The sequence below is a fragment of the Bidens hawaiensis genome, unplaced genomic scaffold (assembly GCF_021521415.1).
Source record: "Bidens hawaiensis isolate Kalapana, Puna unplaced genomic scaffold, B.hawaiensis_p1.1 tig00014403_1, whole genome shotgun sequence".
Classification (NCBI taxonomy): Eukaryota; Viridiplantae; Streptophyta; class Magnoliopsida; order Asterales; family Asteraceae; genus Bidens; species Bidens hawaiensis.
This window is the reverse complement of record NW_027492245.1, coordinates 423127-438800: the sequence shown is the minus strand read 5'-3', so window position 1 is coordinate 438800 and position 15674 is coordinate 423127. Positions and strand designations below refer to the sequence as shown.

The 15674-nt window shown below is 31.8% G+C and overlaps 1 protein-coding gene across 1 annotated transcript; it reads right to left on the bottom strand.

Annotated features, from left to right (window-relative positions):
- Nucleotides 1–10541: 10541 nt before the first annotated feature.
- Nucleotides 10542–11342, bottom strand: LOC143546551 (uncharacterized). Its single transcript, XM_077038201.1, has one exon. The coding sequence runs from the start codon at nt 11209–11211 to the stop codon at nt 10726–10728; it is 486 nt and encodes a 161-aa protein (XP_076894316.1). The 5' UTR covers nt 11212–11342; the 3' UTR covers nt 10542–10725.
- Between the last annotated feature and the right edge of the window lie 4332 nt (nt 11343–15674).

Sequence of the window (15674 nt, the reverse complement as noted above, 5' to 3'; positions counted from 1 at the left end):
GCCTACAAGAAGTTATATACGTTTTATACTGGTTTTTACGAGAGTTTACATGTTTTACAAAGAGCTTACGTCTTTTACATTAATTCAATCTAGAGAGAGAAAACTCAACATGCGTCCCAATGCGCTGATTACAACTTTTTTTGAGAGAGAAAGAGTGGAAGTGTGGCTCCATATGTAAAAGGCACTCTTGTAGTAAATTACTACACTACCCTCTTACATATATTTGTTACTTTTTGATGTGGACAACTTTAAAGAATGGTTCTCAGCCATTGATCTCAAAGGTAATGATTAAGAAAGGGTTTTCATCTATAATGAGGTTTTCAAAAATTTTATTTGAGAATCACTTTAAGTTTTTAAAACTTAAAATAACTTAATGTAACAATTATTTCTTTAAATTTTCTTCTACATATAAGTTATATGTAAATTACATGTACAAATATATATATATATATATATATATATAGGGAAAGTATAGAATGAAAACTAATTTGAGTTGTGAAACCCCATGAAAACCCTACGTAACATTATTTTTTTTTAATGTTTTTTGCACATGTAATTTATGTTGTTACATTTAATACAAAACATCAAAAAATTAAAAAAATAATTGTTTTGCAATTTTTTAACAATTTTTTTCTTATTTTTATATATGTTTTTAGGAGAGAGAAAATGTTATGTTTATATTTAAATTTTTTATTGACTTTAATTGTGGACCACAATATTCATTCTTTAAATAAAAACATATGGTTGAAAACGAGTTTTTAGAGTTTTTACAACTCAAGTGGGTTTTTTTTAACCTAACCCTATATATATACATATATATATATTTATTCACACCGGATCGATTTTATGCATAAGTGTAACGAAAGTTTATATTATAGTAATCATTATATATATTTAAAAGAGTATTTCGTCTCTTACCTTATTTTTTTAATCATATTAAATGCTAGTCATAAATTCTTTACCCGTTTAATTGATTGTGTGGTATATATTGGGTTTTAAAGTTCTTACAAGTAACAACTTAATATATTCTCAAAATATCATTTCCCTATGGCCATGGGTATGGCTCATTTGAGCAATGTAACATTCGTTACTTTTCAAACCCGAAAACCCGACTTATTTTAAATTTTTTGGTTTTTGTTTAATAATATATATTCATATACATCTCAAATTTCGTTGTGTGTATTCGTCATTTTTATTTGAAATTATATTGTATTCGTATTCGTTAAATCGACACGTTTCGTTGTTCATCATATTCGTTTTTAACGTTCATCGTTAATTTAATACGCGCGATGGTTTAAGTTTAACGTTTGTTTGTTTTCTAATCGTTTGTTTCAATAAACGAAAGCTCCGGGATTTAAAGTTTCTATTTAAATGGTCCTCAAAATACACAGTTATAATATAATATTCAAGAATTATAGACTTTTATTTCAATTCAAATACTTCTTAAAAGTTCAGGGTTCAATTCGTATATAATATAAAAACTGTTTTAAGTAGAGTTTAAAACATGAGGGACTTTAGTGTAAATATACTTAAAACATATATTTATAAATTAAATCACCCAAACCAGCCCACCCCTCCCACGTATTTCCGTTAAGTGTTCCGGCGGCTGGATTAATTTTCGGCGACATGAAGAAATGACCGTCGACTTTGAATGGCTCGTTAAAGCTTGCGTTATATACCAATTATAACCCGTAATCTTCACGCAGACCATTAAGCAACCATAATAACGTGGTTAACGGCGTAAAAGTTATGTAACGATCCTATAATCTCGCCGGATTGTTTTCAAAATCTCCATTATGGTCATTAAACGAATAACACCCTAATTCATAGTATAAATAGGTCTCTCATCTTTCATCTTAACACATCCATCACCTTAAATCTATCTAATATATTCTTCATAAATCATAATCCGTAAGCAATCTTACAAGCCCTTTTTCCGGCCGAACCGCGGGTAACCATCAAACGGCAACGTCTAGAGGTAATCATTATATGGTTTGTGATTGTTTTTAGCCAAATACCAAAACCCCTAACTTGATTTCTTCAAACATGGAGCCAAATAACAGATTAAGAATCTAGGGTTTATAAGGTTGAAGATGATGAATACAAAATATTATATATTTACTTTTGTTTCTATCTTTTTAACAAATACTTATGCTAGTTCAACTGGATTGTTAACTTGATTGTGGTATTGGAGACCCGAGTTCGAACCCGGGTCAAACCATGTGTTATTTTTTTATAAAAACATTTTCTTTTATGTTAAAACCCAATAAAGTTATTAAAAAAATTATTATAAATTAATTAAATATTTTTTAAATATTTAACATTTCTCAACCAAAAACCATCTTTTGTTTTCATTAAAGTTTCTTGAAAACCCGATTAATATTATATTAATATTTAACTATTCGCTAACTTTTTAGTACACTAAAATAAGATTTTACCGTTAAATTCCGTAACATATTTCTCATATTAGCTAAACAATATTAATAAATCATTAACCCGTTAATTTAAATTCGTTCGTTATCTTTTATGTCGTTTTAACTCTTTTATTTCAATTCGTTAACTTATATTTCGTCAATCGTAGCCAGTTAATTTAAAATTTGTTAAGTTTATAACTAGTTAACCTTAATCCATTTGATAGTTTATAATTCGTGAATTTCCATCCGTTAGCTTTTAAATCGTTAAACTATAATTCGTTAACTATAATTCATTAGATTTATATTTCGCTAGTTTTAATCCAATAACGTAAGTATTTTCGAGATAAATCCATGATTTGTAAAAATCATAAGTCTCTTAATAGCGTTAGTTATATTATTAAAATAATTCAAATCGTAAGACTTAAAATAATATTTTATTATAAAATGTCATAAAATACTAATAAAATATATTAAATAATGCAATATCCCTAAAACCAAAGTATCTACAACGTTATTAATCCCGTTAGCTATTCTTTAAACTCTCGCATTTATTCTATTTATAGTTCAAGATGTTCGGTTGCTTCGATTATGTTAACGTGCTTTCGCTTTGTATTTCAAGTTGATCTTCAATTTCGAGGTGAGTTTCTCACAACCTCTTTTTAAACCTTTTCATATTTTGGGGTAGCATATGTATCCTACAAAACTTTAAGTATTTACTATATTGCTTACAAACTACAATTCATTACATGGACTTGTGTGTTTACTTGATTATTTGCTCAGTGGTTGCCTCAATAAGTATGATCATACGCCCCCCTTTGCACTCAGGTCCATTTGTATCGAGTGGAAAAGGGACCCCATATCCGAGTACGTTGGTAGCCCCAACTGGAAAGGACCTTCGTTTGTTCTTTACACTCAGGTCCATTGCATTGAGTGTAAAGAACCCTTATGTGCTCATTTCACAAGTTTCATGGAATTGTATGATTTTTACGTATTATATCAAACTGTGGGGATCTCACCAGCTATGTTCGTTGCTGACTTTATTTTATACATATGTTACAGGTGTAGAGATACGAGGATGAAAGTTAGAAGACACGTAGCATGCTTATAGGATATTCAAAGAAAACTTATCATTTTGTTTATTTATTTGTTACAACTTGCATTATTTGATAAACTTGTGTTACATGAATATTTAAATGAAATAATGTTATTATGGTCACCTAATAGTGTCACGTGTGTTTGAGCAATTTGTACGTCACACTCAGGCATTTCCGTTTTAGCCGGGTGTTACAAGCAAGGGAAAGGTCCTATCACCACAAGAAATTCCAGCTATAGCGGTGACCTTCTTTGCGGTGACAATGAGCAATGGCGGCGACACTGAATATGCCGTTGCTATTACTCCTTTTTGTCGCAAAAAAGGTCAAAGCTGATCAGGTGCTCTCTTTAGGGGCTAATATGAACCATTGATAAGGAACTAGATCAAAGGCTAGGATCGATTCACAAGACTTTATCATTTGCATCCAAATAAATTCAAAAACCCCTTATCTTCCCCTTTCAACTTGTTCCTGCCTTTAAGCACTCCACCTCAAAATTAAAAATAAGAAATTCTATTCTTCCCCGTCTCCATCATCCACCGTCATCCTCCTGCATCTTCAGCCACCCTGCTGCCTAAAACTTATTGACGTTCTCCACTATTCCATATTCAACCACCAGCGCTACAACCATCGAATCTCCACTCACATCTTAAACCTCCTTTGCTACAACAACAACACAATTTACGCATCTACAACCATCGGACAACAACTGCGTCGCACCCCTACAAGTTCAGCTCTGGAAACCACCGTCAACACCATGGAAGCACCTCCATCTTCAGCTCCGGCCACCATCTTCAACCATACTAGTTTCTAACTTTTGTCATTTTAAGTACAATTTATTTATAGTGTTTGTTTCTTTAGCTAGAGCTCCGGTGTCATTGATGAACTATTGTATAATGTTTACTAATTTAATGAGAATTTAATCATGTTTTTTGTTTCAATTTCAAGTTAAAACTCGATCTCATGCAAATTAATCGTGTTTCTTTAGATAAGGAATCTGGAAATCTGTCTCCAAAAAGCGATCCGGCCAAAACTCCAACGTAGAATTGGCTGCGATGGTGTTGAGCATTAGCAACGACGAGTTGAGCGTTAGCAGTGAGGAACTAGCGGCAACACAATAGCGGCGCAATACCTTTAGCGGCGACGAGTGTATGGACAAAGGGTCCACAAATGAGCCCTTTGAACAATGGCGTCTCTGTGAATCCACGTGCCCCGTCTAAGTCAGAAAACACATGGCCTTAAGCTTAACGAACTTAATAACATAAACTAAGTTAATATTTTATAAGCCTATAAGTTTTTAAGTAATTAAAAAAAGGCAAGTCTATAAAGTGTTTGGGTATAAATATAGTGGGCTTGTAAGAGTTCGTGTATTGTCAAGTTAAAATAAGAAGTATGATTTTTTGTAGGAAGGATAAGAAGTAATCTAAATCATTAATTTTGAATTTGAATGGTTGAGATTAGTTTGGGAAAAAATTAAGTACAAAACAAGGGAGAGGGCAAAAAAGGAAGAACACATAATTGTTGACTTTCTCTCTCCATATGCAAGGCACATGTCAATTCACCCATCGTTTTAAAACGTCCATAACTTTTTTATACGACATCTTTTTTTTTTTTTAAATCACCTTAATAACGACATTTTTTTATCTTTAATATGAGTACCATATTGTTATAAAAAAATTAAAAAAAAATTAGTGGGTTTTTATACATTGTGTTATATGTTATAGGCATTGTGTTTTTCTTCATTGTGTTTTATCCAATTATGTTTTAGCATGGTGTTTTTTTACTATTGTATTTTAACAATATTGTTTTTATCAATATCAAAATGATGTTTTTTTTATTAATATAGTGATTTTCATTGTGTTTGTTGTGTTTTTTGATTAAGGTGAAAACATAAACATAATTATGTTTTTAGTTATTTTTATATTGTTTTTATGATTGTGCTATCTGTATAGTTAGTTTTATTGTGTTTATTTTCATTCCATTATTATTGTGTTTTATAATCTTATTATTGTAAGCTTACATCATTGTGTTTTAAGTTGGGTCACCATAGATTCAATACACTCTAGCCCTCAAATCAAAATGAACATTCCCTGTCCATCGTTACCACCAAAAATGCACAAACCACCTCAAGACCTAACTTTAATCCAAAAGGCAAAACAGTATACATAGCTAGGGGCTCAATCCAAAAGGAAAAACACTATGGGTGAAAAGCATAATGGTGATGTTTACCACCACAACCTCCCTTATCCGCCGCTGTACCACCGTTAAGTTCGTCGGAAACCTTTCGCCGGAAATCCGTTTAACCAAAAAAAAAAAAAAGAAATCTCGAAGGCATCACGAAATCAGAAGATGTGGTGGAGGGGTTAAAGGAAGTTGCAGGTTGTGGCGGCAATTCGTCCAGCAGTAGCTCCGTCGTCCGTCGACGTTGTAGAGGTGGCAGTGTCGGTGATGGTGACGGAGAAGAGCTGAGCCGGGGATGATGTTGGTGGCGGCGGTGTACCGCTGGCAGAGGGGGTGACGGTGATGAAGGTTGGGTGGTAGAGAGGGTGCAGATGTGTTGCTGAAGTTGGTGGAGGTGATTGTTTTTGATGGGCAGGGTACTAAATTTGTTGGACAAAAATGCCCTTCTTCCTAGGCTTGTTAGGATATTCAAACTTCTTATTTGAACTCAACCTTATATATATATAAAGGATAAAATACAATAATCCTTTATCGTACATTATGTACGCGACACTTCCAACCGTTAGATTTTCAAAACCCAAAATCACAATTACACTCATATGCTCGTCCCTCTCCCTCATTCCGTCTCCACCACCAGTCGCCGACATCAGCACACCTCCTTCACCTCCGCTCGTCGGCACCATCAACACTCTTCGTCACCATCATCGTCGTCGACAACGAACTCATCAGAAAAACGTAAAACTCGTCACATGTTTGTTTAGTTGAATTGAAATTGAAGCCAATTAATCGGTTAATCTTTGAAATCGATTCAATTAATCATCAATTTGAAGTTTCAATCGATCAATTTTGAGTTCTGGATGATGGGTTTTTGACATTGAACGTTTAAAGCTAAAAACGTTTTAGCTGAACATTTAAAGGTTTAAAGGTTTAAAGCGTATTAATAGAACTTATTAGCTTTAAACCTTTAAACGTTCTGTTAATACGTTTTAAACCTTTAAGTTTTATATATTCTAAAATTGTTTTAATACCCTTGTTTTCCATTTGTTCCATTTGTTCTGGTTTATTAGATAAAACGTTTTAATAGTACGTTCTTGTTTTCCATTTGTTCTAATGTGTAAAGGAACGTTTAAGCCATTATAATGTGTTAAGGAAGAAGGGTGTAACGTTTTATCAATTTCACTATACACTCTAAAATTGTTTTAATACGTTATGGTTTATTAGATATATTATACGTTTTGATAAAACGTTCTTTTAATACGTTCTGCTTTGGAATAAAATTGATTTTTTTAATACGTTTTGATAAAACGTTTTGTTTTATTTGCAGGTAACGAACATTTTAGGGTTAGATAATTAACTCAATTAGTTTGATATCGATCTGCAAATTAGTAGGTTTTGATTGTCGGATTTGGGGGAATTTTGAAGAACATCGATTTGGGGAATTGAAAGACTAGATTTGGGGGAGTATACTTGTATGTTCTGGACGGAATTACCCTTTTGATAACCGTCGTATAATATCGTATTAATGTATCTAATAATTTAATCGTGTTGAATTGTACGTTATGGATTTTCGCGTACCTAATGTACGATAAGGTATTAGTGTACGTTAACCGCCCCCTATATATATATATATATATATATATATATATATATATATATATATATATATATAACTAGCTTATGTACCCGTGTGCAACACGGGTTGGAATGAATAAATTTATTCAAGCGACAACATTATATGAAATACAAAAAATGTGTTAAACTGTTTGTATAATTATGTATTATACGGTATATAAGTTACATATTAAACATATGAATATATATATATATACAAGTTGGAAATTCCTAAATCTTTAAATATTTCTTTATATACAACACTTATTGTTTTATTTGTGACTTTACCTTATCTATCTCTGCATATATATTATGTTTTTATTTTTATCTTTGTGTTCTTAACAACGGATGTAGATCATCGAACTGTACAAAATACATAAGAATACCCATTTAGCTTCCTCTTTGATTTCTCGTTAGGGTATTAATATGGTATAGTTTTCTTTTAAACCTTACGGTGCCAAGTGACACAAATCAAGCGCCACAACAATCCTTTTATTTGTTACACCAAACATAAAGTCAATATAATCACTTGGTAATTCAAAAACATATATTGAGTAACAAAAATAGAATTATATAAAACGTATAATCAATATAGTCCGTTGGCAACTTAAAATGATTCATTATATATTATGGCAATTTCGACCCGTTTAGTTTTGAATAGATTGATTCGAGTTACGTTTAATCAAGTTATTAGAAAAATAAATAATATTTGACACTTATGCTTTTGAAATGAAACTTTAGGCAATTTTTTTTATAGAAAGTAAATTAAATTTTTGGGAACAACCCGGGCCCCAAAGTATGTTAAAAATTTTACATTTTAAAAGTGGTTTAATTAAATAATTTGAAAAGATTATTTAAGATCGGTTTTATATGATCACCTTTAGTATACTATATCTAGATTAAAGCACACCATTATTAATAATTTCCGAAATAGGCGGGTTGGGTTGGCTTGCAGTCACTTTTTTCTAGTTATTTTATTTACAAATAAATAGCGCATCATTTTGAGCTATGTTACACATAAAATTCAACGTATTTAATATTTTAACCCATTTTAGATAAAAGTGGTGCTTAGAAGCTGGACCATATTGGCCGTCCAACCGGCAAATAAGTTAAAAAAAAACCGGTTGGTTGTTTGCAAACCATCTTTCAAACAGCAAAAAACCAGTCGGGATAACATTATATATTTTTAAAACCGAGTATTGTAGACAATAGTTCACGCACCGCCTAATGATAATGATAAGTTTGATTCACTATCTTGTCTTTTATACATATTGGCTTCAATCTTGATTTCTTATTGGAGTAATGTGACATAATATAGTTTTATTTCGAACCTTGAAGGGCCAAGTGTCATAAAGATGGAATTAAAACATGTTTTTGTTTATCATATTAAGGACTATAGGAAGATAACTATTTAGATGGAGTTAAAACAAATATGTTTCATAAATTTTTGTTTTTATTTTCAAATTTAAATTCAAGTTGATAAAATTAATAATAATGAAATACCATTTGAAATGTTTGACAACGGACTTGTAGATGCATCAACTAAAACATTAAAACAAATAAGTACAATCTTATATGTTAGTTGTAATATAAAATAAACACATATCCTATAAACTAAATTATAAGCAGGTAAACGAATGAATTATAATATGTTGTATAACTCTTGTTAGAAACATCGTTTTCCGAATTAATAAGGTGAGCATTTTATCTTTTAGACATCGCTTTAACGTTTGACAAAAGAAATACATTTATATAAAGGAATCATATGAATGATAGAAGAAGGAATACATTTAGTTGTGTATAAGGAAGGTTTTAATATCTTTATTTTAATTTTAATTTGAAATATTTATGAACTAAAGCTTCAAAGATAGAGTGACACATGGCAAAATATTAGACTAATTAGGGGTAATGTGCTTCAATCACATTTTTGTTTATCATAATAGTAGATTATAATAGTAGATATCGGGATATTCATAAAAAACACACTGCCCACCCTCAAAGCCTCCCTGTCTTTGAGCACCTCGCCGCCTCCAAAATCACCATGCCTGATGGGATGAGAATGACTATGGTCATGCTCATCCTTTGAAGGATGGTGGAGGGCCATCCAATGATATTCTTTTGCTTTTTTTTTCTTATATTTTTCATTTCTTTATATTATTAAATAATATAATTATAGAGAAAGATAAAAAAAAACCTAGGAGAATGAACCATAACAAGGCTTGAGTATTGAGGCTGAATGATAAAGGAAAAATTAAGTTAACACTGAAATAATACAAATGTAACGAAATAGAAAATGAGAAGAGTGAACTATAACGATAACAATGGTCTAAAGTTAATGCATAGAAATGATTAATCACAAAGGCAGCGGATACAATACGGAAAAAAGGGGTAAAGTAACCCAAATTTAGGATGCCTTGCCACAAAGTAATCAATCAATCAGTAATCATTTTAAGTGGGATGAGAACCAACTCCTTTCCATTAATACATTCATTGCCCACTTGTGAGCTAAAAGCTTTGTGGGGACGGACTATCATTCCATCAACATCCTTGTGAATTTATTCGATTGTGATGTTCCTGGTATTTCTTTATAATTTATATTTTTCTTGTTCATGAATATTAATTAAGTATTATAAATTTTATATCGACATATATGATGTATCATGATATATAATTTGAAAGAAGTTATAGTTATATGTTGCGAATCAAATTCATTATTTTTCATTGATGAATATTATGAGATAATAGCTAGGCAGGGAATTTTTTATATTTCCTCTAAACTTGACTGTAATACATATTCTTTAAATTAAGACACAAGTTTCCAATATATAACGGTTTTTTTTCACAAAGATGTTTTTTAAATTAAGAGCGTGATATATTTGCATGGTTACATTCATATAAGTATAAATAAACAAAATTCTAATCGTAATTTAGTGTTATTTTGAATTATGAAAGAGTGATTGTAAGGCAACTTAAATAGTAGGATTTGGAAAAATAACAGTTCAATATGATTTTTTTTTAAATATTTGAAATTAGCAGTTTAGGCTCAATCATTTCTCTTTTTTGTTATATGAAATTTAAAATCGTGTTATACACATGAGATATAAAATAGGTAAACGAGTGGCATTCATGTTTCATACTTGTGTCATAAAGCGCGTCGTCTCTATCCTATTTAACACGATAAGATTTGTTTTGCTGGTTCTATTTCAAAAGTTGTATTGGAGATGCTCAAGAAAGACCATTAAAATTAATATCAATGAGATAGCATTTGATCACATGTTATTTCTTGTTTTCCCCTTTGGTATATACAAAAGTTTTCTAAAAAGAAAAGAACAAGAATAACAGGAATTAAGTTGCACACAAATATGATCATATATGAAAAATGAATTCCAGAAAGAAGGTTGAAGAAGAAGAAGAAAATGGACACTACTTTAGGCATCATTTGTAGCCTCAGAAATGCTCTCTAAATGAGGTCTCCACACGCCAACACGCCCCCTCCTCGTATCTTTTACCTTTTCGGATAAAATCTCCGTCAAGTAGCGATCAGAAACAAGAAGATTCGTTAATAAGTTTTTGTTTTCACCGTTCTTTTTCTTTCTAGTAGTTGAAGATGACTTTGACTGTTTCTTTTCGGGCAAGGAAGGAGGAACAGGCATAAGAAAGTAAATCTTGCCACGCTTGAGTTCGGCATCTGGTGGCAATATGATGATCTTGGGACAGGTGACGGTCCCTTCATCGGTGTATGATGGCGAAGAGGGTTTTTTGAGTACATGCTTAGGGTGTAGCTTCATTATTTCGGCAGCTCGGATCGTGCCACTTATTTCCTCGACATGTCCATTCGAGTGAATGATCCGGATTACATCAAACGCCCCACAGGGAAGAATGCATGAAAGAAAACATCTTAAGGCGTTTTTCATCTCTCTCTCTCTCTCTCTCTCTCAACTATACTTTATCATGGAGATAGAGAAGTATATGATTTGGGGAGGGCAATGGGGATTGGGGATGGAAGTATAATTGTTTTTGTTACCAAATGAGAGATAATATTATATAGTACTGGCTTTTAAAAGCGGCCCCTCTTAATAATCTTTCTTTTCTATCATTCTTCTACATATACAAAAAAAATGTAACTTATACCAATTTTTAATTATTAAACCTAATTCAGTGGTTCAGAAGTATGAAAAGAAATTTGATTTATGATATCAACAGAACTTGTGTGTTTTCTTGTTGAATATTTGATACCAGATATCAATAAAGGTACAGGTTATGTTTTATGATTTTAATATTATTTATCATCTAAATATACACCCCTTTACGTTTAAAGCATGTTTCACTATCACATATCAATCAAATATATACACCACCCTGAAAAATATGTAAAATAGGATGTCTAAAACTCACCCGATTTAAGCTCCTTTAGTTTTCTAATCAACTTCTCTCTATCTGAACCCTTAAACAATTGTACAAGGTTCACGTGCTGTATAGGTCTCTATACCGGATCTCACAACAAGTTCTTGGATCAATCTAGGATTTAGGTTAGCGGAAATCACCTACAACCAACCAAGATCTCAGATCTTGTGTTGTGTTTATTATTTGCTATTTTAAGTAAGTTTGGAATGGTTGGATGGATAAGGTGAAGAGAGAGATAAAATATTTTTCAAGAAGATGTGTGCGAATGAGCATACCTCCTGTAACATTTCGGATCTTTTGTAATTGTATTCGTATTTCTTTTATTAATTCGGGAACGTAATTCGGATCTTGATTATTAATAAATCATGCATTTGTAAGTATTTGTTGGTGTATTTTCATTTCATACCCTTTGTGTTATTTAAACTTGCCATTTGTTGCTTAAAATCTAAAAAAAGGCCTACAAGGACATTTTAGGAACATTAGGGGACCAAAAGTGACAAAATGGAAAAGGCTAAACCTCCCTCCACGCCACGCGAGGAGGAAGGCTCACTTGGTCGCGTGGCGTGGCTAGGGCCTCAGATAAGCTAGTTTGTTATTTTTTTGGTCAAATCTCGTGTTTAATGCTAAATCGCTTAATTATGGACCAAATCTCGTGTTTTAAGTTACAAGAAAACCCTCCTAGACTTGGTACATGTCCATATACGATTTCCCCTTACTCAAGAACGAATTTCGGTTGTATTTCAGTTGATTGGGTCATTAGACGAGATATTGTTGCTTAAACGAGTCTTGACTAAAGTTAGCATTATTTTACTATATATTCTTTTATAAACAAGGCCATAATAAACTGCAACCCTCTTCCCCAAACCCTAATTTACTCTGTAGCAGCCGCCACTCTCAAGAAAAACCTGTTTTTCTTTCATTCTTTATTATTTTCTTCAAGTTTGTTCGAGTTCAAGTTTGACTATGGTATTTCCCGGTGTTTGACCCAGTTTTTTCATCGATCTATGCACTTTCCTGGTAAGTTGTCTTCTTTAAATTTGTTCTCTATTATCCAATGATCAATAACCCTCAATCAATTTCTGAGATTGAGGGGATTTGACGGGTCATTTGGACTCCAACCCTAAGGGCAAATTGGTCAACAAAGTTGACCGATCGATTTTTATCACTTCTGCTTGGAAATAGCTTTCGGTCCAGAAGACTTTTATTTTTATCTCGAGATTCTGAGTGTACTGACCACAACCCGACTCCCAACTCGTTTTTCAGATTCTGGTCAGCACAAGCTCGCTTATTTACTGAAAATCTCATAAACGGAGTTCTATACATACGTTTGGATTGATTCCAGTGGTTATGTTCTCGGTTTTAGTTCTAGTTTGTTATATATAAGTTTCAAGTCTGTTCGTATTAAATCAGTCAGCGTGCTAAAAGACGATTTTCTCGTTTATTATTATTATTATTATTATTATTATTATTATTATTATTATTTTCTAAACTCGCCTAAGTAATAAGCTGAAAAGTCATTCCCCACATTTTACAGCTTTTAAAATTTTTAGGGACACTTGCGTATTTATTCGTATTTACATACTATATATTATTCGCACTAGTAAACTGTGAATGTAAAATGACTAATTGCTACATGTTTAGTTGTTTTATTTTACAGCATTTGGAGAGTTCCAACATAATCACATTATAGTATGATTATACGACCGTCATAGTAGCCATAGGCAGTGTTCGAGAGGCATGGTCAACCGACACCCTTTATTTGCTCATGGTTTGATTGATTTATACTCAAAAGATCAGTTTTTCTCTTTTATTTATATAATATTGTTACATCGAAGCTAGTGACTTTTCTCACTCAATCTCGTGTGGACAAATCTATATTATTTGTACGTATTTGCAGGTTATCATTTGATTTGAAGCTAAGGTGAAGAAAGACTTAAAGAGATCTTAGGTAATGAAATAAAGGATATTTGTGTGTTATTTTTGTTTTGGAATAATTGTTTAATTTGGATTATTTTTTTCATAATTTGAAACTTTGTGAACTTGATTGAAATTTTGAAATAAATAAATTAATTAGTATTGCCATATTTAAATTGTATGATAGTACTATGTGAGCTGTAAATCAACGTTCACACCCCGGTATTTCAGCCGTAGGTTGGAGTGTGACAGATTGGTATAAGAGCTGAAGGTTGTAAGATAGGTCGTTAGAAATGCCCTAATAACATGCTTTGGACCCTGTACGTGCTTACCTGACAACCTTATGTGTTTCTATTTTTTTTGTGTTTACAGCTTATTTAAATTATTTATTTATTTTATTATTTTACCTGACAACCTTACATACATACATACACACACACACATATGTTAGCGTTTGGCAGCCCATTTGTTAGCCTAGGAGATCATACGCTTTGGTTTTTAGCGTATGGAGGCTCATTCGTGACTAGAGAGCCCATTCGCTAAGGGTGTTTAGCGAATGGGAGGCCATTCGCTAGTTTGGAAGCCCCATTCACTAGTATGTGTCTAGCGAATGGGGGTTGCCTATAAATAGGCCTTTCCTAGAGAATGGACCTAGAGATCCATGCCATTCTTACCTTGTACATGCTATTACCATGTTGGATTCTCTCCAGAATGATAAGCCGCCTCGAGCTGCACATTGAGGTGGATTGAGCTTAACTGTATGTATGTATGCATGTATGAATCCTTGTAATCATTCGGTTATCGTTATCAATGAAAACAATCATTCGGCTCGATTATCATTCTATTCACGTCTCGTTTGATTTATTGTATGTGATGTATCCAATTGCGACTAGGTCCTGGCTCGTATAACGTCTTCACAATATATACACGCATACTCACCAATTCAACACACCTACATATATCTACATACACATATGTGTGTGTGTGTAGTTAGAATAAATGATCTAGTTTTCTAAGAAGTGTAGGAAGCCATCACAAATTGACATGTGGCATGGACTAAATATCAGACATTTTGGTCATCTAATTTTCTTTATTAAATACTAGGTTAAATACCCGTGTATACACAGGTTGGGTAAACTATATTAACAAAAGATCAAAACAATGTGAAATACTTATACTAATTTGGTATTAGACAAATGAATATGAATATGTATTATAACGTGGAATACAATAAAATTTTCATAAAATAAAAGAAGAAAAAGAAATTTAGATAGTAAGTTTCATTAATCTCTAAAAATTTCTTCATTTGCAACATTTGTAGTCACCATCTTCATTGAATATTAGAATATTGACTCAATCTCTAATTTTAATCTAGAGTGCAACATAAATCTTTAAGAACTTCCTTTGTATATGATACTTCAAATTTATTTAATTAACTTTTCTTACTAATAACTTACGATTGCTATTAAAAACATAAATCATTTAGTACTAATATTAATTTGATATAGGGATTTATATTTTTAAGAAGAATAATATTTAAAAAAAAAAGATTGATACAACTCATACAAATACTTAAACAAACAATACATAAAGTTTAAAATAAATATATTATATTATAAAGCAACATAATATAAATTAATATTTATGTTTAACACTCAGAATATATATATATATATATATATATATATATATATATATGTGTGTGTGTGTGTGTGTGTGTGTGTGTGTGTGTGTGTAAGCAAAACACCAAATACTAAGAGTTTAAAACAATGCTAGTCCACAAAAACTAAAAAGGTATTTTAAAACATAACATCCTAAAGCAACAAAACAGCTTATAGGTTTTAGATATGAAAAAACAGCTTCATTTTTTCAAAGCAACAAAACATCCCAAACAACATGAAACCATTATAGGTTTTAGATAGCAGCGACCGTTAGACATTTTGGTCATATTTACATGTACTTTTCCTCAAAGGTATTTATCTAGATTTGATGCATATGAGCATGTAATACTGCACAGACAACAATGAAAATTACCGTTGTTAACGTTTGTTTTATTTTA

Excerpts from the sequence above, each read along its gene's own strand:
- LOC143546551 (XM_077038201.1), bottom strand. The coding sequence starts at position 11,211 with ATGAAAAACGCCTTAAGATGTTTTCTTTCATGCATTCTTCCCTGTGGG.